We start from the raw sequence: 27881 nt of genomic DNA on the forward strand, positions 1-27881 counted from the left end.
TTTTTACGCATTAAGAGCACAAGCAAGAAAAAAACATGAATATAAAATTCACTCAGATTTGAAATATACAGTGTACAGTACCTTCTCCCTCTGTCAGACAAATCACTTTCTTCTGCAATAAGAGCATTTATCAAATTAAGGAAAGATATTGTTGAAGGATATTGTTCTCTCCTTGCTTCAATTTCATTCAATTCAAATCGCATGTCATAAACCTGTCATATATTACAAGTTCATTTGTTCATCAGAGAAAGAGAAAGTAAATGATTGTGATGACAAAAAACAGAAGAAATGTAAGGGGAAATGGAAGAAACATATGAATAAAATGATAGTGATAACAAGTCAGAAAAATTAGAAGAAAAGGATGAGCCCTAGTATATCAATTAATTTTTTAATATATTTAATGGTGATTTTGCAGAACTACAGTTCAAACAAAAATGCAAAGCAACACAGTAAAAGAACAAGAGTCCAAAAAAATTCTGGCTTTTCAATATACCAATAAACCTCAAGACCCTCTAGGCCATTCCAGTTAACAAATATAAGAAAAACCATTCCTTGTTTTACAATACTCTTTAGAGGTACTTAGCATATAAACCCTTATCATTTTAAACTTTGACACTTCTTTGGAAAAGTTTATTTCCTATGAAACAAACTGTTCTCTTTATCGAGCACTTTTGATAGAAACTTGGTATCTTTGCCATAAAGAATTTAGAAGAACTCTCAAATGTGCAGCTACGAAGAACTAACTATAGACCTGGGTACACTAGGGTTACCCTAGGAATAACAACATAGATTTTTTAAAGAGATATAACTTCATCGTGTCCTTCAAATGATAGCCTTACCCATGAATAGGGAATCTACTCAGTGCTGGCTCATTTAGGGAAACTAACTACAAAGTTCCGAAAAAAGGGTTATGCAGAATACCTCATGCATAATAGTCTTTAGTCCAGACGTAATCACAAAAAGAAGGTCAACATGCCACCTCTAGTATCAACACATGTAGCCTACCTGCCTAGCTCTAACAGAGCCCACTCTTTGCTACAGCCATAGACAAGGTCAATGAGACCTCACGAGCCCATTTTGAAGGATTGTAACATCCCATTTGGCTCCGATTGGTGTTTCTTGATTCTTTTGCCAAACATGTCTTTGTTTTGTGTTATTTATCGGATGCTTGAAACAAAAGACTATAAGAAGGAACTTGATCGTCTAAGAACAATGATGGAATCGATGAATAAGTCATCTAGATCATATACCTTGTACATGAAAGATAAGAGTAAATTCAATAAGGTTGGCCCTATGCCTTAGGGTACTTGGATTATTGATTCAAGGACAACTAATCACATGACCTCATTTCCTATACTTTGATTTGTATGTCAAAATGACTAGAGAACTCATTGCAGTCGCAAATGGACATAGTGTATCCATGTGCAAATATGGAAATATATCTATTAAATTAAAGGATTTTTATATGTCCAAAAACTGACCAACAGCCTTATCTTTGTAGAAAAACCTGCAAAAGATTTGAAATGTTCAATACTGTTTCCTCTTTCTTATGTCTATTTCAATCAAGACCTCGGCAGGAGAAAGATTATTTTAATTGCTAAGGAGCATAGTAGGTTATATAAGTTGGAGACTAAGGTCCAAACAAAACAAAAGGTCATAAGTCAACCAGCAACATTAGAAACATGGACAAATTCCCTAATGTGCCTTCATCATATAAGATTTGGACATCCCTCGTTCAACCTTATGAAATCCATGTTACCTACTTACCATGGAGTTTGTTGAGTCTTTCCAATGTAATATTTGCTAATTGCCAAAGCATCACCATGCATCCAACCCCATTTACCTTAATTTACTATGATGCTTGAGGAACTGGCAGGAACATCATGGAACTACACCCACCAGTGCCCAAGAAACCAAATTTTCTCAGAAATGAAAAGATTATCCATCTCTCAATTTCCCTAATTATTATTACAGACGGTCTGCCTTAATATTTCTATATCTAACCCCAATAGAGTATCAAATATCAACAACTAACTTACTACCATAAGAACTAACAGATATCAACAGTCTTAAATATCTATAAAGATGCCAGCAAAAAAAATGTAACATCTAAATATCTTAAAATTGTAAGAATACAGAATAGAACAAGAACATTTTTATCCTAACTAACATTTCAAACAAAGCCATAGTTTCTAGAACAATTGGTTCTCGTAGTTTTGAAGGAAAAAAATTCTAAGATGGTGATTACAGATTACTTCTTCATCAATCAGATATACCAACCTGAGTACCCATAGATTGTGGACTATTCTGGATATCAGGCCCAACAACTACTGGCAGATCATATTGCTCAAGGTAGGTCCAGATGCTGTCTTTCAGTATTGGAGAAACCTGAATAAAAGTGGTTATTGCATTCCTCAGAGCACCCTACATCAAAAAGTATTGTCTCGTTAGAAAATAAACCGTTCAAACACTTCCATTAGAAGAACAAACTTTAAACAAAATCAAGAACCTAAATATATTTTTACTTTCTTGTAAGAACATCATGACACAGCCATTTACCTTAAGATAAGGAGGCACATTTTCGTAACTAAGAAGCTTAAATAGTGGTTCAATATCAGGAAACCAGGTTCTCCTTTCTGTTGGATTCCCGTTTTCTACAACCTGTATATACAACAAATGCATAGTAAAAATTGTTGTTCCTCTCAATTGAATAAAAACTACAAAGGGAAAGGCAACAATAAAATGTTAGACACGCCACATAAAATAAGTTGAACCAAGGACCTTTTATTGAATATTTTCCCCTTCTTACTAGACTAGAGTTCACAGAGGAGCACACTTATATACTGTGCTAGAGTTAGTTAGACGTAACAAATTCAATAGAAAGATACATTTACAGCTGTCTATTAACCAACTTACCACTAACAGAATAACAAACTATTCATTATCATACATAACATTTGCACAACACATAATTTATTAACTTCTATTTTGGCTAGGACAAGTTTGGGCGTCCAAGGGATTCAATAAAGATGACACAAGAAAATAGACAAACTTGAACCTTCTTCAGAACATTTAAGTATGCCACAAGTGCTTTAGCATCCCCCTCCTGAATTTCAGGCCACATAGCTCCAGCAGTTTGAAGAGATTGTTTGAATTTCTCGTCATAAATTGTTAAGCATTCAAATAAAGTGCTCCATCCAATTGAGCGAAATGCTTTACCTTGCAGCAACTCATAAACCTTTGAAGCACCTTCTTGACTGCAAGCCTAGAAAGCAGTTTCCCAAAATTATGTCGTATAAAAATGGTTGAAAAGAAAACATAAGACACCATAGATAGTAAAAAACTTCATCCTCACCAAGGTGCTCAGCATATTCAAGAATGCCACAAGCGTGTGGAAATTTGTATGGTCCTCTCCAGCAAAATTTGCAAATGTCCACAATACATCATTGCCAGACAAGAGTTCTGGTTCTTTCTGAGAACTTGACAACATTAAAGGTCATGTTTGAAAGGAAAAGCCTTAAAAATCAGCCAAGCACATTACTTTAATCTGATAAGCCTAAAACAACAATGCATCCAAACCCTATATAAGCATACAACCACAGCTTGAACAGACTTTTTTTCTAAACAAATCTATAGTATTGTCATCAGGGAAAAGGAACATCTACACTGCCATCAATAATTTGAATCACCAGATCTATTTCAAACATGCACTGATTGCTTACAAGAGAAGAAAATTTTCATGTTTTGTTACTATTTGATCAAACTGACCTGATAAATATCGCTCACGAAGTCCAAGATTGAATTAAATGGCAAAGGGCCATGAAGAGAACTTGAATTAGTGTCTTGTGCAAAATCATGAGATCCAACAACTCGGTATGTGCTAAGCACACTCATAGATCGCTCCTTCGTTTCTTTTATCTGCAAAATGCATAATATTCAAAAAGATAAGTGCAGAACTAAATATTTTGAATAAAAAAAGATACACCAGTGTGGATAAAAATATATTTTGAAATAATTATCCAAACAAAATATCTTCTGCCACATGTACTTACAATTGCCAAAATTTAAAACAAATTCAATGCTCAGAAAGAACCAGACATTTAAGAATAGAAGTGAATATTTAATAATAATTTTGTAGAAAATGATCAACATTGCAGTTGAAAAAGGAAATCAATTTAAATTATTGAATAAAAATCAAACAGTTAGTAGTAAATTAAACTATAATTGGAAAGAGAGAAAAAAATATGAAAGAGCTAAAAGCTGCCGGTGCTGTCCAGTAATATTCAGGTACATATACAGTTACCATCCTGATTTCCTAACCATCACATTCAAAACCTGAAAAGAATTGGAAAGTGATCATGGGATGACCTTACATTGTTATAATATCGAAACCAGGTAAAACAAAAGAGGAATAATCCAAAGAAAAATGAGAAAAAAAACACCTTTCAAGTGTCAAATTCCACTTATTTTAAATGAAACAAAAATGCAACAAAAATATAGCAAGAATATACACAAGTACCAAAAATAGGGCAAATATAAATAATGAAGTTAGAAATAACAAAAACCACATGACTTCTCAGACAATAATTTCATGATTCAACTGCTATATAAAAGAAGAGATAAGAGGCCTAAAAAGAGTAGTTAACATCGGATCAAGTAGTTTGAGAACCAAAACCAAATCCTAGCAAAAATTGTGCACTCAGTCAACCAAACAAGCTTGTTCCATATGTACGTGCAGAAAAATTAATTAACCTTGTCTCTTGCTAGAGGGTTAGACAAAAAGCAGGTAATCAGTTTGTGCAGATAAGCATTGTACATGTAGACCATATCTTCATCCTCCGTCTGCAAGATAACAACAGACTTTTCAATAGGATACCAATGAAGTATAGTCATGATCCATGAAAAGTTACAGTAAATACAGAATTTCAATTAAGTGATATTGCACAAATTCAAAAAGCTAGAATAACTTGTATACTCCTTGAGAATCTTAATATTCTGGTGTGTAGAGGGCAATACAAAAAAAGAATTCAAGAACACAATCTCGTACAGGACAAGTTTCCAAAGAGTGATCTCCACCCTCACAAAGATCAGAATATGAATAATTATAAATATAATCAATATCTTAATTGTATAAACTAACTCACCTGTTTCCTTATATACTAATATTGGCACATAACTATTTGTTAGAATAAGTATTAAAATCTGGGGTAGTAAACAGTTGTGTTGGGAACTACTTGTTGTACCTATGAGTTGTACCTAGTAGACTAGTGTAGTCTTTTTATTTTCATCTTCCGATTATATCCGATTTCTACCAATATAAATAGTAGATCATAAGAGGGATTTTTCAAGTTCTCCAAAAATATATTTTCTCTCTCTTTAATCTTAAGTTGGTAAGAGAGTGGGTCGAATCCTACTCTGCTGGTCTCAATCTTCTCCTACATTTTTATCACCTCAGTTCATTGTTTGTCATCGACCACCTACTTAGTTTTCTTCGACAACCACCAGATTTGAACCATCTCCTTGAGAAACAACCAACACCACCAATCTCAAACCCTGATTCTGTTGCATGCACTGTCATGCACCATGTTTCTCTTCGCTACTACTTTGCGTGTGAAGCTCATGTGTTGCCTTCCTCTCATTGGGTGACATCGAACCACCTCGCCAATGCTCTTTGGACCTCCTTCACGTCGTTCCAATCCCTAGTTATTCTTTCCCAATGTGGTTACTATCAAGGGTTCCCTAATTAAACCTAGGGTTTTCCTTTTATTCTTCTTGTTGATTGGTTTTGTTGTCTCTTTTGGTTTCCTCAAAATTGTCTATTGGAGTTATTTCTCATTCTTTGGAAATCATCTACTATTTATGAGAAACAAAATGGAGAAAATTACCTCACTTGGTCTGTATTTGTTGGTTGCTTGGCCAAGGTTATCATGACCACCTAGAACAAGATGGAAGTAATGTGCTTTCTAAGAAATCTAGATAGTTGAAGCAAACTGACTTTCAGCTATGTGCCTTGTAGCAATTTGTGGAACCAAAATTACTAGGTACCCACTCTTAGATCCTTTCAAACTTGCAACTCCTTTTGGAAGAAAACACAAAATATTTTTACAAACGATATTTAGCACCTTTATGACTCTACGAATAGGCTTGCCTCTCTCAAACAATCAGATCATGACATGGTGTCCTTCAAGATGAAAGCTCAATTTGCAATTCAACAATTGAAGATGTTCTTGGAGGTTGAGTCTTTGGGTGAGATCAAGAAAAAACTTCACAAATACTACATGGTGATTATCCGTTGTGCTCTACATCTTGATTTTGATCATATTAGAGATCAACTTTTAACAAGTCATGAAATCCTTCCATGGACGACTCCTTCAAGTTCCAACTCTTCAAAGCAAGGATGCTCACGAATTTATGGAACCTTTGCATTCTGTAAGAGGATGGGTCACACTAAAGAAAATTACTTCTTGCATGGCTTTCTTAACAAGATAACCAATGTCTCTAAAGCTGAAACTGCTCCAAATTCTCTGATGAAGAATATCAACAGTATTTGAGGTTGAAGTCTAATAGCTTTGCACAAACATTTGCAAATCCCAACTCATCAATAGCTTGCATCTCACAATCCATGGAAGGTTAAAATCCATGGATAACTGACCTAGGTGTTTCTAGTGACATCTCTGGTAATATCTTTTTTGTTCTCATCCTTTTCTTTTCTAGAAAAAAACCCTCATTTCATAACCTTAGCAAATGGTTATAAAGTTTCCCTTCTCCTTCCTTAAATCCAAAATTTGTTAATTTTGTTCCTACTTGTCCCTTGAATCTAATTTCATTAATCCTATTAACCAAGACTTTAAATTGTTCAATAACTTTCGATACTAATTCATTTGTTATTCTAGAGTGTGGTTAGAGACGATTGTTTGGAGAAGGACATGATACAAAAAACATTCAATAGCTTCCAAGGGAAGTAAATCCCTTCTACACAGGATAAGCCCTGTTCCTAAAACAAAAATACAACACACCCACAAGGAGGTACCATTTCCTCCTTAAAGGATAACCCTTACTAAACTTAATCACTACCTCTAACCACCCCTAAACTGCCCAACCACCGTTAACTGTCATGAAACTTCTGATTTTGAACCTTTTTCGTAACATACACCTTAAAGGTCTTATCATAAGATGAATATTTCAAGCCCTCCAAAAATACATTTCTCTCTCTTTTTAATCTTAAGTCTGTTATTTTCAACAAATAACTCGTAATATGAACATTGTCTTAAAAATATTTTGGAGTATCTCAAATGAAACTCTAAGAATAGGTTTTCGAATTTCCTTGTGTTTTTCTCTTGGATATGTTTCATAAGTTAAATAGAATTAACTATCAAGTAAAAGAATAAGAATTGATGTTGTCTTTTGCAACATATCCTTGACAAAAGAATCATTAACATTTTGCAGTTCTCATTATTTTCTCCTCCCTCCAACAAAAAATTAGTAGAAAGAAAAAAATTATAATAACATTGAAATTTCAAAACTTATAAAAAAATATTACTAAGTGCTTGAGGAATATACCAATGTTATCGGAAAACATGGGAGACTCAAATATCCTTTATAAAATTATAACGGAAACCATAACAGGTTATGGCAGACATTGCCTTCAAGAGAAATATAATAGCACCACATGTAATTCTAGTGCAAAAGTAATGATACTATAGTGAAAATCGGTATTTTTATTTTATCAAAAATATTATAGTAAAAGTTGAAAATATTATAATATACCATAGAATTATAGTAAAATCGGTATTTTTATTTTATCAAAAATATTATAATATACCATAGAATTATACCTGGTAAGCAGCAGTACGAAGAACTTTATCAAGTAAAAACTGAAAAACATTATTTGAGAAAATGACTTCCAAGCATTGACTAAGATAACCCAGTTCGTTTGATGACCCACTTGAAATAGTCTCTCTTGTTACAGCACCATCTTGTATTAACATTAAATATACCGCCCAAGCAAGCCTTACGCCACCAACAAATCCCTCAACAATTGGATCATTTCCAGCAGCCATTACCTTAAACATTAAAAAACTTCAACATTATTCCAATTTCATACTAAATATTGTAAACAATTAGTACAGAGAAAAAAGCAATTAAATTTTCTCTTACAAGCTCGTGAAATTCGTGTTTGAAGGAAGTATTAGAAGAAAGGACAGATGCTTTATCAGGCACTGTACTCAAACCATCTGAAACAAACGCAACCACAAGGGCAAAGAGAAGACAAAAGGTAATCTGCAATACAAAGTGAAAATTATTAGAGAGTAACACATGAGGAAAAGTTTATGAGCAAAGTGAGCCAAGTCAGACAGAATAAATAACAAGTGCATCTTCATACTCATGTGGAAGCATGTATCTCTCAAAATATTAAAGTTTAACCTTTTCAAAAATCAAACTTATCATTTTCTCATAAAAATAATAAAATAAAAATACACAAAAAAAGAAGCTATTCATTTTTTACATCACCAATCTAACTGCTGATTCTGAACAGAATACAAAATATTTGAATGGTAAATTAGACACATAGCCAAGGGCCTTTTTTGCTTTTAAATGTAGATGGAAAAAAAGTATGTACCTAGTTAAGGAATCTGCTGGCTCAATTAGTATACTTTGAAATCAATGTTGTCAAAATCAAGATCTTACACAGGATAGGATGAAAGATCATAATTTTAAGGATCATAATAAAACTGAATTAGGAAAGTTATATACAGATATGCATGTGAAAAAGGTGATATAAATAACACAAAAGATAAACTGAACTAAAGTAAAACCAAAAAATAATCCACGGATTTATATGGATAAGTTTCCTTGTACTCATTAATATATATATAACTACTGAATTTTCCAACCGTGACATACACTGATATTATGAGATAAGACACTGCACATCAAGGATTCTTGATAACTACATATTACTTTCATAACCATGAATAAATAATATTAAAATACAAAATCCAAGTATTTTAATATATATACTAGGAGAAATGGGGCACCTTGCACCCCCTCCGTATTTTGGATTGAAAAAGATTAACAAACACGGTTGGTTCTGAGAATGCAGTTAGGGTATTGGTTGCTTGACTAGTTTATTCACAGGAATAAAATAAAAATTTATAGAGAAGAGTTTAGGGGCAAAATAGTTCACAAAAATATCTACACCAAACCTCATATGCCCTTCATCTATCTATCCCTATAAACAAATATGAAGATATATATCATATAATATAATGTAATAAATACAAATAAGTCAAATTAGTGTATGTAATTCTAGGAAAGTAAGCTTGTACTTTACAAATGATGCCGGTATTTCACAACTAGCCTATAGGCAAGCGAAAAATGGATGAATTCAAGTTAGAACAACAATAAATCAAAGCATAAAAAGGAGTTTCTTATCACAAAGAATGAGAGGAAAAATCAGACAAATAATATGCCCATAATCCACAACAAAGATAAAGTGCGACTGCGGAAGACAACAAGAAGAACCCAGCAGTACTAATGTCAGAATAAGCCAAAGCTTCAAGAGTGTTAGGCAAAGACGAGAATAAGAATATCCCTGTTATATTATGATAGAGACAAAGCAAGCAAGAGTTAAAGCTGAGATGGAAAACAGAGTCAGGTTGAATGGGTTTTACTTAAAAAGCAGGTCCAGAGGAAGATCAAATCCACTAAGATTGTATGACCTTGGATCACGAAGATCACATTAAGAAGAATCTAAAGAAAACAGTCCCACAACAAATTTTGAACATGATTAGGCAAGAAAAACATAGTATAATATGATTCTGTGATCTTGTTAGATTCCTTTACTCGGGGACCGTAACAAACTAGTCTCTCTCCTCTAACGGACTAATCTTTCTCCTCTAACAGACTTTTAATTGTCTAACAGATCTTTACAAAAATTTCAATAGCACTGGATTAAATTTTTTCAGTTACATATATCCACTCTTCCCTCTATCCTTTTCCCAACTCTGCATCAAATTTTTTTCAATTATAGTAAAAGCCGACAAATTTCTTCATTTTCAGATCATTAGTTTCACCAAATGATTTAGAGATGAAGATAACAATCATTGAATACATTTATAATCATTTTAGTAAGGGATACTGGAAAAACTGCAAAAGCATGCCTCTATTCATACCTTTCATCTAAGGAAATGCTTCTTTGAAAGGACAAAATACAGTTAACACAGAAACAATGAGGTCCAGTATGCCAGACAGTGCACCTAATCATACAGCACAAAACTCAAAGCAGATGAATGAAATTTATACACTGAATAACAATTTCTTACCATGGGACATTGGTTGGATAGTTTTAATGCTTAAGACATTATGATTTTGAAAACATAATTCTAATGCTCTACCAAAAAAACAATATATAAAATTGAGCTCAGTGAGTATAGAAATGCACCTGATGTTTGACAATGGTATTGCTCTCACTAACTTCAGAAGCATTATCTTTCAAAACAGAAAAAATATCTTTTATATCCTTTGGACCTGAAAAGGGAGATCGTCGATGAACTTCCATTTGAGATATTAATCAAGTATTCAAGAAGTATAATCTGTCACAAAATACAATAAACCAAGTACAGCCTCAGCAGACAAGAAATAACACTAAACATACTTGTCCGAACAACCAGAATTGAAAGGACAAGACAATGCCCAAGAATAAGTCTTTCTCTAGAGACCACTGCCTGCCTCTCCACAACAGAACCTCTTGAATCAATAATAAAGCGCTCACACTGAAGACCACCCAAACCAGAAGGTTCTTCTCTATTGAGTTCCTACATTCAAAAAGCAAATTCTAATAAAAAACTATGTTTACATTCAAGGTTAATCCAAAAGTTACACATTCACATAACATAATATATTAGATACTCTAGTCAAGATTAACAAAATAAACCACCACATTGGTTAACTTGCCAATCCTATGCTTATAAGATTAGATAGTTCATTGATCATGTTTCTTCAAGAGACAATTAAGCATAGTAATCAACAACAGTGTACCTGACACATACTTGTCCATCAGAAAATGTCTTTAACTATGAAATATGAAATCATATATGATACAAGCAGGACCATTGAGGTTAATTAAAGTGATTACAATATTAAAAAGCATGTTTAGGTTATTCACCAGCCAATATAGAGCCACAATAATCAATATAAACTGCCAGTTTTTAAACACGCAGAATTTTTTAAACCAAATCACTACCAATATATAAAGATTAATTATTACAACCGATTACGTCAACTTTTAAGTAGTTGAATCGATGTAACCCAATACTCAGGCAAAATCTGTTACAGCCAATATGAAGAACATCTAGTCAACTCTGACAATAGCTTGGCAATAAACAATACCCACTCTCTAAGAGCCTTTACCCTAAATTGGAATATAATCTTGAAGTTACATAACAAAACATTAATTTATAACTCATTACAAATCAAACCTTGATAAGAGAAATTAACCGCTGCCTAAGTCCTGAACTGATAAGATCTTCTAGATACTTCTGAATGTCTACCAATATATCATCTTGCAGTCCCTGATCTAGCACCACAGCCTGTCAAGAAAACAATACAGAGGTATTAACCACAAACTAAATAATTAAATAATGGCCAAATGAACTTCAATGATTCCATAAACAAAAAGAAATACCCTTAAGAGCAAATGGAGGGATGTTATCAAATCTCTTCTCTCTGTATACCAGAGTCCTGCTGCAAGCCGTAAAATTTCCAGTGGTTCCCTTCCCATTAATCCCCACTACAGATAAAACCAAAGCAAATAATCAAATATAAATGATGCACATGTATTGACAATAATGGAATCATGGTCTCTCAGTCCAACATAAAAACTGGAAAATTAAATGCATTAAATAACCACAACTAAAACTAACCCATCTCTAAACTAAACCACCTTCAACATTTCCACTCAGTCCTTAATTTTCATAAAATTATATGAAAGTTATTTTATTTACTAAAACTACAATTTAAAATCAAAAGCAAACGATAATGAAGCAGGTAACAATAAAATTAAAAAATTTATGTACCCAAATCATATGGCTATTCATTGTGTGCGCCACATAGTCTGTTAATGTATATAAAGCAAATTAAAAGCTGAAGTCTACCTCTTGATTAGCTGATACAAGCAAACGAACACAATCTACTTCATTGAGATGGAGATCATCACTCAACTTGAGCGCCTACGAGTCATATAAGCAGTTGTTAGGAAAAAGGAAGGGCAGATATAACCACAATAAGACCCCAAACAAGATGTGAAAACATATCACCAAGATAAACAAAGTTATTACTCCTTCTTGGTGCAAGAATCATATTAATAAAATCGTAAGACTTCGTCAACAAACCCTGAAAATGATATAATCGTAGGAAACTAGCAATTTAAAGAGAAAATAAAGTCAAAACTTTAAATAAATAAATATACAAAACGTGACCTGAAAAAGAAAAAAGGACCAAAACACATACCATACAACAAAGATAAAAAAAAAATAATAATAATAAAAAAAAAAACATATGTGTAATTATAAATACATCCAGTGAAGCTAGCCTAAAGTACTATGGCAGGACAAGAAAAGGGTCCAGTCCCTTCTTCTGGTTAAGGTGCTGCCCCTTAGGTGAGGCCCACACCTTTCATTCAAGGCGCTTGTGCAGTTGTGCCTCATAATAGAAGATGCACTGCCCCCATTGGTACCTTCCTAGTGGATTTGGCAAAGCCTAGCGAACAAAAGTCCTATAATTAAATTTGAAAGACAGTGGCTGCTAGGAGTTATTCAACAATTCAAGCTAAGAAAAACAAAGGAGTGAAACACCTCCGCCATCAGAACTAATAGGCACTTTCTTGGTTTTTGATTTGCTCTTCTATTCCAAGGTGAGTGTTTCAGCATTTTTTTTTTTTTATTTTGCCTTGACACCACTTGCTCCAAGTGTTATTGCCTTTTAAAAAGATTCGTCATGGCACATAATTTCCCATGATATCAACATAAAGAGTAAAATGACTTGGAACCTTCAAGCATAAGATCAGAAAAATTGCAGCATGTTGCTGGTAGAAAATATTAGACTTAAGAACAATGCTTCCCTTAATAATCTATAATTGACCTCATCAATATAGACATTCAAAATCCAATTTGACGTGCCAAAGAAGTAGGGATGTTTCGTTCAACGTATTTATTGAAATAAATAATTTTTTTACCAAAATCCAGCCAACTCCAGAATAAAAACGAGTATTTTGAAGGAAATAACTTTGAATCAAACATGTGCTTCAAGAGGGGATACTTACGAACAATGAAAAGCTCAAATAGACAAAACCCAAGAAACTCAAAGCACTAAGGGATTTCAATCGTTCAACTCCTATTTCATTTTTGTCATCATTTTTCTATCACCAATGAAAATCAATCTCCATGATGTTACCCCAAGGCATCAGAGGTGTCTTGTGTTCATCTATGCACACAATGCATATGTAATTCGATTTCCATTATACAGGCACATAAGCCTGTAAAGATTAACAATTGTTCGATTCCCATTACCACTTGTCATATTTTATACATATGTGAGCGTGTGCATGTGTGGCTGTGCAAGCAAAGGGTCAAACATAATAGGTATGGATTTACAAGTGGACAAAGGGGTTTCACTTTGATCCCTAGCTCTAACGACTTTTATTTGGTCTTCCCAATTTAAGTTTCACCAGTAAAGTTACGAAATTGACTATCTTCCTGTTTCAGTCACCTCGCATTTTGGTCAAACCAAAACATTCCGTTCTTTGAATAAACTGGATAAACATTTTCTTTATAGGAAAACATAAGCAACGAAACTTATCCAATGCCCAGACTATTACTTAATACAAACCATGTTAAATGCTAGCAGCTTAGAAAAAGTGCAGAATGGGAACTTACAATGTGCACATCCTGGTCGTCAAGTGAAATAGGAGGAGAATCAGGCAGCCTGATGGACTTTGACTGAACTTGGCTTCGATCAGAGGGTTTTGGGGGCTAAAGAAAAGACGCAACAAAATATAAGTAGAACAAAAAAACTTTCATTTTAGTTTGAAATTATTAGAAGAAAACAAAAATGGAAGTTAATAGCTTACTGGATAGGAGAGAAGGGACTGGAAAGAGATGACCGAAGTGCGAAGAGCGTGCAAAAGTTCTACGCGTTGCGCCGCCGTCGGAGACGAGGCGCCGAGAAGCGCTGATTCGATGGTGCCTAGGAGCTGCTTTGGAGACACCATTTTTTCGCCAGTCGCCGGTGAAACCCTAAAGCTGGAAGGAGAACGCGGAAAGAGAGTGCGTTCCCTTAGGGCCAGTAGAGCGGGAAATTAAACAGTGGGGTTTCAGTGAAGATCGAAGATCCGGGAATGCGCTCTTATGCCAGCTTTAAACCCTATAAACCCCTCTTCTTTGAAAAATTGAGAAAACTAAACCAAAATTCAAATTTTGGTTGAAGAAAATAATAGAATGCATACACAACTAATATTTAAAATAGTTTTATTCATTTAATAAAAGAATGAGCGTTGCTATGACTATTGAGATAAATAAAATTAATAAATCTATCATATATAAATATTGATTTATAGAAAAATACACAAAACATTTTATTTTTTACATTCAATAACATTATTAAAGAATTTTTGGTATTTCATTCTTCGTTTGAGATTGAAAGGACTACCGTAAGTCGAAAGTAGTATGAAAAAAGTGTTTGAAATCATAATGTATGTTAAAGTATAGGCCTAATAGGTATTTTATTTTTTATATTTAGATTTATTATTTACTTTGATTTAATATTTTTATAATCAATCAAATTTTAATATTTGTTAAATAAAATTCATTTTATTATTATGTTAAATTATCAATAACATCATGTTCTGCTAAAATTTATTTCATTTTTTTTATTTTGAAACTTTTCTAATTTTTTTTTCTTCCTCTATTTTTCACCACCTTTTACTTAATATTTATGTTGCGCCATTTCCAAATAATAAAATACCACAGCAAAAGAATAGTATCCTTATTTATGAAATTCCAAAAACGACATTCTTATCAAAATATAATAGAATATGGTGACAAATTTTAAAATCTAAATTTAATTTTCTTAATTATTGATAATCTAGAATTTCGATTTTGTTCTTTTAATTAATTTGACAAAGAAAGGTAGTGATTGGAGGTGGATAAAGGTGGAGGAATGTGGAAGAAAATAAAGCGATAAAAAGAACACATGGGGTTCAAAAGTAAAAAACGAAACAAATTTTGAGAGAGGATACTTGTAAATGATATTAGTGCATTGAATAAAAAATATATAGGGACGAAAGTGAATTATAGGCCTAAATTTAGAAACCAAATTACTAATTAAGTCTTGATTATTATTGAAGTATTTGTTATTGTTATAAAAAATTTGTCATAGATGTTTACAATTGTGTAGCATGTATAGATGTTATAATGTTAATACTTGTGTTTTAATGTCAAACTTCCAAGAGTTGTGTTTGTGTCTTCGCTTAATGTTGTTGAAAGGTATCATTGACCATTAGTGAATGGAGTCCATGATGCTACAATTGGAGGTGCACCACTTAAAGGGGGCACTTGGATGGTTCTGGGAGAATTTGAAGAAATTGATCCTAAAAATGGCTTAATGGTTTGAAGTTGTATGACCAAATAGGTAGTAGCACCTTCTTTGGCAGTCTTGGTTTTAAGCTTAACCTTGACTTTTCTCTATTTAACATTTTATGTTGTTCCTTACACTTTATTCTTTCTTCAAAAGCTTATACTTTCAACTTTTTATAATCTTCATGAAGGAAGATCAATCAATTCAAATAGTTATTGAAGAAAAAGTAATTTTCGTGGATTTTCATAAGAATGTTTCTGGTAATGGAGAAAACCAGACAAGAAGAAGAACTTCCAAAATAAAAAACTACAAAATGGATCAAAGGTAAAAATATAGATAGAATATGTCACCTTAGAAACACCACTCAAGGAAGCTTTCCAAGATAAAAACCAAATATTTTCAATACATGTTTGAAATACAATATACTTAGCACACAATTATGTGATAATAATAGTAATGTTAGGTTTAAGAAAGAATAATGTGCAATCAGAAACTCTTATAAGACTCCATTATCTTTTATTAATGTATAAGTTAACATGTATAATATCGAGATAAACAATTTATCGACTTAAAAAGTCTTATTTCGTGTGGCTATGAAGGAAAATCATTTAATTTGACATAGAAAGTGTTATCAAGCATGAGGTTACTGTTAAAATTGTAAAATCGCAACTTTATAAGGAGTTTGCTAAAAAGACTTTAAATGACAATTTTTTGTGTGAAACATGTATAAAAGGCAAACAAGTTAAAGTCAAATCATTGAAGTTAATGCTCAAAAAACTACTTAAGTTAATATACTTATCCATTCTAACAAAACTATATTTATCAATGGTAAATGATACGATCTAGTCATAGATTAATTCAATGAATACACATGGATAATTTTTTTTTTACCAATAATGATGAAACTTTCAAACTCTTTTTTAAATTTTACAAACATGCTCAAAATGAGAAGGTTTAGCAATTGTCTCTATCTAAAGTAAGTTTAGCTTTGAATCGCCAAAAACAGATCGAGTAAGGCTGAGTCTCAATGGATTGGTTAACGAGATTGTTTACCGTTTCTCAACATTATTTTTAAAGATCTTTCTTTTTTTGTAATTTGTGTTTATGTCATTGGCCTTATTTATTTACTTGTAGACATTGATATCATTTTTTGGAAAGTCAAAATGCAATCTACACCACTAAAATTGAATCAAACTTGATTATTATAATCAAACAAGGTCGAAATGAACAATATTCTACAAATCAAATGATATATAAAGAAATTAATGTAAATAAAGTTTGATATAAAATATTGACAACAATAAACTTTTATTCCAAAAGCATCATAAATAGAGGGGGACCTTTTTTCTATTAAAAATGATCAACCATTTTACAAGTGGGGAGAGGTCTCCTTATATAGGCATTAGTAGGGACTTTTTTTTTCAAAATACAAATCATGGATTCTAGAAACTAGGACAACCTAGCATGACTCCTTGCTCTTCAATGTTCGCCTCCGAAAAGGCCAACCATTCTCTCAAAAACTGCCCTATGTGTTGGGCCTTGGTCCAAGTTCCTTCTCTCCTCTAAGGGTGTTTTCTTTAAATAAAGGTGTGCAAAGAACACTCAAAAGATGGTCATACACCCAGAAGCTCTCACCTTCTAAATAATCTCAATATAAAAAAACGGGAGATCTTTAGTAATCCTTTTAAAAACACGAGTCTAAGAACTAACACAAAGAGAAATGTTAAGCAAAATGAGTAAGGATGAGACTTCCCTTCTATACATACTCCTAGTATTCCTTTTGGGAATAGTCTCTCCATCCTTATGAACATTCATGGGTTCATCAATTCACGTGCAATAAGGGTAAGTAAGCAAAGAATTGAAAGGTCCTAATATGTTCAGAGTTTTAAAATTATTAAGCTTATATGTGTCAACCGAAAGTCTCCCATTTGTCGTTGACACAAACACACTAAAGGTTTTTGCAAAACATAGTGTTGGACATTGTAGCTTAGACAAGATGCGACCTAATCCTTAGAAGTGAATCACCTTAACTCTTGAATGTGTTGCAATGATATTGTACTATAAATGATAACAATGAGCCTTTGCAATGATATTAAAAATGACGACACTAAGCCTTTATAACGACATTATTGTCACTTCATTTGATGTCATTGAAGGATGCTCTCATAATGGCTTCTTTTTGGAGTGGCACAATGTCTCCAATGGATATTGTTGCAATAGAGTCTAGGTAGCCAAAGGGATAAGGGATTTCGTAGTGGCAGCAAGCACAACAAAGTAAGAAACAAGGGTGGGTGGCCAAAACAAGAAGCGACAGTGGGTCAGCGGAAGGAAGAAATAGTTGTGGATAACTATCATTAGGTATACATTTCCCTAATGATTCCTCTTTTATTTGCATTTGTTTTCCTTATTTATCCTTTTATATGTATATTTCAATATTGGTGATTCCTTGGGTGCCCCTCATACAAAACATGTTTTTATTCCCTTCCTACATGTCTTCAATAATCATTTTACATGTAGTATAACTTCACACCTCAACATATCATTGTGAATCTTATTCAATAATTATTGCTTTACTTCATAATTATAATCAAGATAAGATCGTCACAAAGAAGAAAAGGCAAACCAATATCAGTAGTTGGGTCCCCTGATATGACATTCACAAATGTCCCAACCATCAAGATCCACCCTTAAACACACATATTGGTCCCTAATGAGATCCAATACTACAACATTTACAAGTGCTTATAGGTCGTTAAGATTCACTACCCCAAAAATAAATCATGTGTTTGGCTTGTCACCTTTAACAATGTGGATAAAATAGCCAGATCCTGGCACTTAATCACTTGCAACTTCAACCATCCCAAAGTCGAACCTTATTTTCTTCTTCCCGATATTGCCAACGAGAACATCACTAAAGAACAACTTTGTCAAGTCCACCATCTTAGAGTGTGGGCTTACGTTCCACACTAGGTCATTGATGATGGCCATTATCACAAAGCACCCTTGAGTTGTTGAGATATATGACCTTGACAAGAAATCCTATGTTTGACTAGTCACCTTTGACATCACCAATAAAGTCGTAAAATCCTTCAATATCATTTTCTGTAACTTCCACGACCCCAAACTCAAAATATACTTTCCCTTATTCCTGACATCGCCAATAACAACCTTAGAGAGAAACATCACAAGTCAATCACCATAAAATGTGATGTCATTTAATCCAACAACTCCAAGAAATCACTTTTAACATATTACAGAGAGGCCATTGTTTATAATAACTAATAATTAAAGATAAATAAATAAAATGATATTTAAAGTGATAACAAATGGACGGAGATAAATCAAAACACATATAAAGAACACCAAAATATATTATAAAGGAAGGACACAAAAAAAATCACCTCAATATGTTATTATCTTATTATTTTTCAAATTAAAAAAGAAAATCAAGTAAAGTCATTAAACTCTTAAAATTTTATTTAAATTATTAGTATATATATATATATATATATATATATATATATATGTTGGAATTTAAGTTTCACATTGAGTAAAAATAAAAAAGTTAAACACCATAAGGGTGAAAACTCAATCCCATAGATGAGTTCATGTATTGAAAGCACATTCTGTTTGTGAACCGCGATTAGATTTGACAATTTGTTCCTCCTCACATGGTTTGACTCTGACCCATATGGGTTGGGTCAGAAAAACTCATAAGACCAAAAAGACCCCATTAAAAAAGTCCACGAGACCAAAATATTCACAAAAGCATTGTGGGTCACAACCAACCCAAGAGTCTTCATTTTAGAAAAAAAAAATATTAATTTTGAATACAAGAAAAAAATATACAAGTAGCTCATAATTTGTTGCAAATTCAAATGTTTTAATTTGTCAAACAACTATACACAAACATTTTAATAAAACTAACATAGACTTTATAATATTTCAATAAACTCAGTTTATATAGAAAATCATGTAACAACATACGACGTTAAAAATCCCTGACTTGTTAAACATATTTTTAAATTATATATGATAATAATTTAATCTTGGGTAAACAATTCATCTAAATCTAATTTAAAACTAAATAAGATGTTTCAATATGAAAGTTTAAAATAATGAATTTATGAATAATAAGTTTATGATTTTTTTTTATTATATCTTATTTATTTTTTTATCTTTTTAATATATGACTTAAATTTATACTTAAATTTTATCAACACTATTACAAAATTAGTCATAAAGCGCTATCGATAAATGTGTGAAATAATAGATAGGATTTATTTAAAAAAAGTTATGTAATCCTATATAATAGATAACTTTTTTTTTAAATGCTATCTATATAGATAATTAATATTATTTTTTTATTTAATTAATGTAGGTGTCTGCTGTGAGTGATGGGTATACCTTGATTCGATACTTGCAAAATACAAAAAGTTAGGTTTTTGCATTTCTTTTGTTTATTTATTTATTTATGTTTTTTTATTCTCCCTCACGTGACAAATACATTAACGTTGATAGATTAAAAACTCGGAAACAAAAGTCACAAGGCGAGTGAAAAGAGGAAGACTAGGTCCTTGCGAGAGAGGTAGGGAGCAAACCCTAATCCACTCTTCTTTGTTTTTTTTTTTATTCTCTTCTTCTCGAATCAAACCCTAAAATCGTGAGGACAAGGGGGTTGAGAGACGGTCAAGTGTGATTTTAATGAGTTTAGGATAAGGGGCGGAGAAGGGGTAGCATTGATAGTAGGTGAACAATGGTGAGATGTGGATACTATAATTTAAGGAGTGAGAGGTAAGAATACTAGAAAAGACACAAAGACATCCTTTTTGAGTGAGAATTGAGAGAGAGAAAGTAATATATTATAATTTATTTAATAAAGTAATAATCAGTATGATATGAAAATATTAATTTAAATATAATAAAATTATAATATATTATACTATCTAATAAAATATATAATTTTTTATGTATATATAAATGATATATTAATAATATTAAATATTCCATTAATATTTGTATTTTAGGTTATAATTTATATATAGTAATGATCATAATTAAGAGTTCCTAAATATAAAATTATTTTTTAAAATATTGTAATAATATATAAATATAAGTTAAAACTAGTACATTAGGATATGATATATATATATATAGAACGTGTTGTATATTGTCCATGACGATCTCGGATTTGTGCAGGTATTGGTCTATGTGCTTCAGAGATTTTAAAGATCCGTAATATGATATCGATTAAAAATAAAACTATATATATTGAAGGAAAATATAAGTTTGTTGTCAAAACATGAACGAAAGGAAACCCTCTCACTCTATCAGAGGATACTCAAAACAAGTTTTCATAAGAAAGATGTGAAGTTAGCGGTGGTTGAAATTTCCCCTCTCAGTCGGCGTCACCTGAAATACAAATAATATACGCGTCATTTTCAAATAATCACAGAGAAAACTTCATTAATTAGAGTTAAACTTATTATCCTCACCAAAATTTCTGGCTGTTTTGCACTTGAAACATTCTCTTCTGCTCGCATAGTTATGAACTCCACACCCAATTCTGATACACAACAAAATACACCTCAATTTTTTCTTTTTCCTATTCTTTCATGTTTCTTATCATGTCATATATAACAAAATGATCACCATTTCTTTTATTCTTTCTCAATAATACTCTGAGTGAAAGAAAATATCATTCAATTCTTGAAATGTAGGTTTAGTGTGTAAACTTGCATGTTTTATACTACACTCCTCAGTTTCTCATAGTTGGAACTAACCTACTGCAAATCCAGTCACCAGTTTTCCACCCAGGAGGACAATCAGAAGCATATCCTCCACAGGGATCCATGTTTCCCCCAAATCTGCAAGAATAACCATCCTTCAATGCACCACATCTATAGCAGCTTGATCTACTGGCATAGTTATGAGCTCCACAGTTCATAGAAGTGCAATACCAGTCCCCTGCCAAGGCTTCAGTCCAGTTATATCTGTAAGTTGTTGGGTCGGGACCTCCAAATTTAGGGTATCCACAAGTTTGGCATGAATCTCTCTTCTTGAAATTTATGTGCTGGCAAGCACCACACATCCAATCTCCTCCAGACCAGCTCATTTTTCCTGTTAAATCTGTTTCTCTATTGTCAGTTTTAATGATTTCTTGTTTAAGTCAGAAATACTGATATATACGTACTTTGTAACTCAAAATACTAAACAACAAGTGAAACTCAACAATATTAAATATTTACTAATAATAGAACATATGTTACGTATTCGTATCATGCAAAGAAATTTCTGAAAGTATTGTTTGGATAGGGATCAGTGATGTTATTGATAGCATACTCTGTCATTGGAGTTCATAGTTGATGTTGTTCTACAATTTAAAACATTAGGTTGAAACATGCAAGTCTTATTTATATATAGAAGAAATTTGCATATGATATGATTCATAAATTATTTGTGGTATGAATTTCAAATGCACATACAAAAAGTTTACCTTGTTGGAGAGTAAACGATTATGGAAATATGACAGAAGCAAATGTTTGTTATTTTCAGAGAAGCCGCTTGTGAAAGAGATGGTGAGTTCAATGCTTTGGTGGAGGGCTATATATACTAGCCTACGATAAGAAATTGTGGGTAGGGACATGATTTATCACTTATCTAGTAATCTAGATATCAAAGAACTATCCTTGTCAAAGCTTAATCTTTTTGATATAAAACTTTTTTTAGATGTTAATTTATTTTTATAAAGAATTTAAATTCTTATCATAAAATATGTTGTTTCAGTAATTTTATTTTTTAATATTGAAATTCTTGAATTTTATTTTAGTAATATTGATGTTGTCTCTCTAATTAAGAAGTCAATTTTAAGCCTAATTCAATTCCACAAAATCACATGTGAGGTTTGCACCTATTTATATGTTTGTACTTACTAGACATTAATGGGTAGTTTGACATTGATCGGATTAATATGTCCAATAAATATCATTAAGATAGACTCTAATCTAATACAATAATTCTGATGTATCAAAAAATATGATCAAAGATCCTATAATTTCTGACGACAACTGCACAAATTATAATAATATCTAAATTATAGTCAACAAAATATTTGTACCAATAAAATATTTCTCATATCTTTAACATCTCTTAATATAAAATGTAATCCTAATTAAGGTGATTACCTTTTTTATTTACTGAGACAAAATCTTAAATTTACTATTATTATATTATATTGAGCATATATATATATATATATATAAATTTATCACTAAATTTGCATCATAAAGAGAATGGAAGTGGGCTTATGATTGTAGGTTAAATATAATATAATTTTTAATAAATCCTAAATATATTTTATTAATGTAGTCAGATAGAAATGTTATAGTATTTAAAATTTTCTCTTCAAATATTTGGTAAAATGAAAACTCAAAATTAATTAAATTGAATAACTACAGCAAGAAACTACAATGTATACATGTCAACATTTTCCTATATATATATATGTGTGTGTTTTTCCAAGGATACCCTTCTTTACATTATTCGAATGCATTATTGAAGAACATATCCATGGCTGTGAAGGCTGTATGAGGGGAAGCTGTTATGTGAGAGACTGCTTCGGAATCCAATTGCCTTCACCAAAATAATATTATTAACGAACCGATACACCAAAATTCATTATAGTCAATCAGAATATTTAAGAGATACTTTATTTTAAAATTTACAATTTCATCTTAATTGTATTATTAAGAGAAATCTCGAAAAATAAGAAATAAATAAACACAGTTTTTTTTTTTAACTTTTAATAATGTGACTGTACCACAGACATGCCGGTCCGGTACCGAGAAGATCGCCAGAGTAAAATGATTATGCAACTAATCTTAATTAGTTGAAATAAAATCGATTTCTATAAAGGTGAAAGGACATTATTACTAATATAAATAAGTTATTCTGGTAAAAATATATTTAAATAAGACTATTCGATCGCTCAAATCAGATATTTTACTTATATATTGATTTCGTATTTATAGATTTCTTAATCTTTAAATTCATTAATTATCCATTAATAGATTATATTTTTGGATAGTATAAAATGTTATATTTAATATAGTAATTAATTAACCTTATTAATTACCTATTAATGTTTTTAGCTGTTGACTGATATTGGATCGACGCTGTGGAAGGCTTCAGAAACCGTGAATAAACCTTCACTAGGTAGGGTTGTGCATTTGCAGAGCGTGAGAAGAAGTGTGAAAAAATGATGGAGAATTGATTCGTGTTTGATGCACATCCATTATGAACGTCCTTTTTGGATGGCTGGAATACTTTATGCCAATAATAGAAATGCCATTCCAAGATTCACATCCTAATGTCTGTTCAAAATTCAGGGTAATATAAACTCAAATTATAGGCCTCAGGACATGATTCAAAGAATACAACCATGGCTTCTTTTATTTCTAAAGTAACATTGCCATTAATATGTTTTAGAATAAGGATCGCGGCCAGCAGACGCCGTTCTGAAAGGACAGATCACCCTGCTGTTAATTTATTTCTCATACTAAATATTAAAATAATGTCTAAACTAAACTTGTTCAGATTTTTTTTAGAGAATAAATTACCAAGATTCACTACTTCTTCTAGTAACAAAAGTTACTACTATAAAAGACTAAATATCATCTTAAGTCAGTCAGACCTATGTTCGATTATATTAGGTTGGGTTAATGCTAAATTTGGTAGAGTCGAATTTGCATAAGGTCTAATAGTTAAACCCATGTTAAGTTGAGTAGACTTGGGTTCACTTCAAACTAGGTCAAGATGGTTTCATACTTAATCAAGTCAAATTAAACCCATCATGAGTTAAGTGAAATGAGGTTGATGTTAAACGAAGTAAAATTAAGCAAAAATTGAGTTGAATTAGTTTAAGTTGAGTTGTGTCCTTGTTAGACCAAATCGAATGAGACTCATATAAACTCCTTTGAATATGCTTCACATTGATTCAAGTTGTGAAAGATCCAGATCAACTCAAATCATGTCAAACTTAGGCTTAAATCCTTAATTGGTTTCCATGTTAAGAGGAAATTTTCAGTTTAGTACTCGCTTTTAAAAGTGTATACATTGGGTCCTATGTTTTGCAATTTGTGTCAATTTAGTGAATTAATGACACTTCAAACAAGTTTGTAAGAGCAATTGGAAGGTGTCCAAACGTTCAAACAATTAATAAACATGCTGCAACTCAAAATGACTTGTCCACTTACAATTTTCAAGCCAAATTGATGGTTCAAAGGGACTAAATTGACACAAATTGTAAAACATAAGGACCCAATGTATACACTTTTAAAAGCGGATACTAAACTGAAAATTCTCTCTTAACATGGAGACCAATTAAGGATTTAAGCCGTCAAACTTATGTTGGATTAAATAATCGAGACTTACAATAAATCGAGTAAAGTGAAACTCGCTTCGAACCAAGTTTAAACCAAACTAGATTAAGTTAAAACAATGTTAACCATAAATAAACTTATACCCACAATATGATATCATACTCATATCAAGTTGGATCAAATATAAATAGAATTGGTTAAATTGACATCTCAACGTCAAATTCATAGTGGCATAAAATATCAATTCGTTCTTGCTTACGTTTTCCTGGCTACGTTCGATAAGGAAGAATCCTAATCACCATTGTTCAAGAGACAGGATGAATATTCCACCAACAATAATTAAATAACTCGCTTCTTCATTTTATATTTTGCAACTAAACCAGAAGGACTGTATGTTCTTCATCAAACAATTTCATATCTACAATCTTTTTTAATGTATAATAAATATTACTACTAGACATATAAATCTTTAAAGAAACATGTATCTCAACTAATATGTCAACTTAATTTTTTTTAAATATAGTTTGATTTATATTTTTATTAGTAATTGTCAACATCGAATTTTCTCTAAATAAATAAATTCATTTAAAAAATAAAAATAAAAATTACAAAAATTTAAAATTAAAAAAATGTTTTTAATTAATGGTAAAACAAAGGACAAAATAAACTTTTTTTAATTTTTCAAACTTTAATTTTATCATAAAAAAAAAACATAATAAAGAAAGTGATAATAAAATAAAATAACCTATTTTGTTTTTAATCCTTTCCATCATCCTAACAACCCCAAATTTGTATACATATCTTCATCCACACTCTTTACTTTTATCCCTCAGAAGACATGTTACAAAAGAATATTTTAAAATGGATAATGATATTTAGACAACATTTTTTTGATAACATTTGAACATTGGTTACGTGTCAACCTGTGATTGATAAAAAATTACTCCACAATAATCGTAATCAATGTTCAGTTGTCAAAAAAATGTTGTCTAAATATCATTATCCTTTTAAAATTACTTATTTTTATTCTACAAGAGGATTAGAGGTAATGTTTTTGTTAATAATTAAAATCAATATCAGATATTATCTCATTATTTATTACATTAGGTTTTGTCCAGTTGAATAAAGATTTGATTTTAATTGTTAAAAGCAGTATATATGGTAATAACTAGAATCAATATATTGGATATTACATTATGATTTGATTTTCATAATATTTTGTCATCAAAACCAATTATATAGTTCATTTATAATTAAGAGTAAGATTACGATTGTAATACAATATATGTGTATATAAATACACAATCCATGAAAAGAAAAAGACAAGAAAAAAGAAAGAGATACCTAAAGAGAGAGAGAGAGAGGTCAGATGAAAAGGTAGAAGGGCGCATAAAATTGGTTGTGGTAACAAAAGGAGTCATTGGAGTAACACAGGTTTTAAAGTAATAACACTTTCCAAGATGATTGCTTTCTTTCTACACCTTTGCGTATTTGCTATTTACTATCTTATGCATTTACCTTTTTTATAAGAATAATAAATTATAAAATAAAAGCTTTTTTTTTCGTAATTATTAGGATATGAGTATTTGTGTGATGGTCCACATCATTATAGTGTTTAATGATTTTTTTTCTAAATAATTAAATATTACTTTAAAAGATATGATCATCTCCGTCGTCTTAGTAATTAATACCCTATCTTTGAGAAATAATTAAATAATATTTTAAACATATGAGTCCTAGCAAATAAATAATTGTCTTTTTTTTTTCTCAATCATGTTAAAAATACCAAACAAATGCAAAATCTATAAAAACTAAAAACAAATTACCTTTTTAAAGAACTAGGCAACTCTAATTTCTCATTCTGAATGAGAATATGTAAAAATAGTGTCAATCCTTGTCGAGTCTTTAAAACAAAAAAATATATTTTTATTTTTTATGGTGTTATTTTTAGGGAATATTAAAAATTTTGAAAATCACGTTAACTTTGTATTGTTAATTAAAGGTACTGTTTTTGGATAGACACAATAAGGTGTTAATACATTTCCTACGCATAACCGATTCCTAAACCCAAATTTTACTTTTCGTGGATCATGTCTTATTTCATGGTTTTCTATAATTTTCTAAAATAAATTATGGTAGTGATTCCAAAACCCTTTTTTACATTCATTTTTTTCCGATTCGTCCTATTGCGATCTTATTTACGACAATATTTTTTATTTATTTAATATAAAGATGCATACAAACCTTAACTATTAATGTAACCACACGTTAGCATACATTATTGCAAAATTGAGTTTTGATGTTCAACATTTTCAACCTTTGACATTTGTCTTAACTTTTTTGTCATAGCAAGAGACGTCAATTTGACATCAGAAGAAAAAATAAACGGTGATTGATGTCAAAAATAACATATATGCAATGTCTACCACCGTTGAGCACAATTTTTTGGGTTAATGAAAGGGGTCAAATTGACGTTGGAATTTACCTTGACCGACGTCAATTAACATTTGTTAATTTATTAACTGACATCCATCCTAGTTTTTTTTAATAAATCACTCATTTTTATAGTTTTACCAAACCTTGAATTGAAAAGCAGAAGAGCAACAGTTTGACATTTTATACATTTAGAACTTTGTTTCAACTTTGTATGAACTGATATTAAAACTATAAACTAAAGTTATCTTAAGTAAAACTAAAAATTAAAGTTATCAAAACTCAAAGTATTAAAACTAAACTAATGTATGTCCTAACTCCATCACTTCAAAAGATATGCTTTCACTCTTGTCATATCTTCTTCATTGTGGCCTCTGTTCTTGGTAATGGATCGTTGAAGCGTTGCAAAATCAAGACAACTTTATTATGCTTGCA

General features: G+C 31.3%; 2 protein-coding genes across 4 annotated transcripts in view; both read right to left on the reverse strand.

The window, feature by feature from the left end:
- The window catches only part of LOC106757681 (nuclear pore complex protein NUP205), a 29848-nt gene extending 15394 nt beyond the window's left edge, over positions 1-14454 (reverse strand). For 2 of the 3 annotated variants that reach the window (XM_014640425.2, XM_022779493.1), the window contains exons 1-16: positions 14129-14452; positions 13935-14030; positions 12156-12230; positions 11687-11791; positions 11481-11591; positions 10658-10817; positions 10445-10530; positions 8158-8280; positions 7836-8063; positions 4753-4842; positions 3769-3918; positions 3356-3472; positions 3059-3265; positions 2560-2661; positions 2281-2424; positions 82-212 (exon numbers count right to left, since the gene is read on the reverse strand). In XM_014640425.2, coding sequence (XP_014495911.1) covers positions 82-212; positions 2281-2424; positions 2560-2661; positions 3059-3265; positions 3356-3472; positions 3769-3918; positions 4753-4842; positions 7836-8063; positions 8158-8280; positions 10445-10530; positions 10658-10817; positions 11481-11591; positions 11687-11791; positions 12156-12230; positions 13935-14030; positions 14129-14269 — 2066 coding nt within the window. In that variant the 5' untranslated portion in view covers positions 14270-14452. Of the gene's footprint in view, positions 1-81; positions 213-2280; positions 2425-2559; positions 2662-3058; positions 3266-3355; positions 3473-3768; positions 3919-4752; positions 4843-7835; positions 8064-8157; positions 8281-10444; positions 10531-10657; positions 10818-11480; positions 11592-11686; positions 11792-12155; positions 12231-13934; positions 14031-14128 lie in introns of all 3 variants that reach the window. The other variant, XR_002667429.1, reaches the window with a different exon arrangement.
- A 6425-nt stretch (positions 14455-20879) lies between these two features.
- On the reverse strand, positions 20880-21751 carry LOC106757339 (zinc finger Ran-binding domain-containing protein 2; the record flags this gene model as incomplete). Its single annotated transcript, XM_014639983.1, is given in 3 exon segments — positions 20880-21045; positions 21129-21199; positions 21417-21751. Coding segments are annotated over 3 exon segments (417 nt in total). The 3' UTR covers positions 20880-21031.
- Between the last annotated feature and the right edge of the window lie 6130 nt (positions 21752-27881).

The sequence above is a fragment of the Vigna radiata genome, chromosome 3 (assembly GCF_000741045.1).
Source record: "Vigna radiata var. radiata cultivar VC1973A chromosome 3, Vradiata_ver6, whole genome shotgun sequence".
NCBI lineage: Eukaryota > Viridiplantae > Streptophyta > Magnoliopsida > Fabales > Fabaceae > Vigna > Vigna radiata.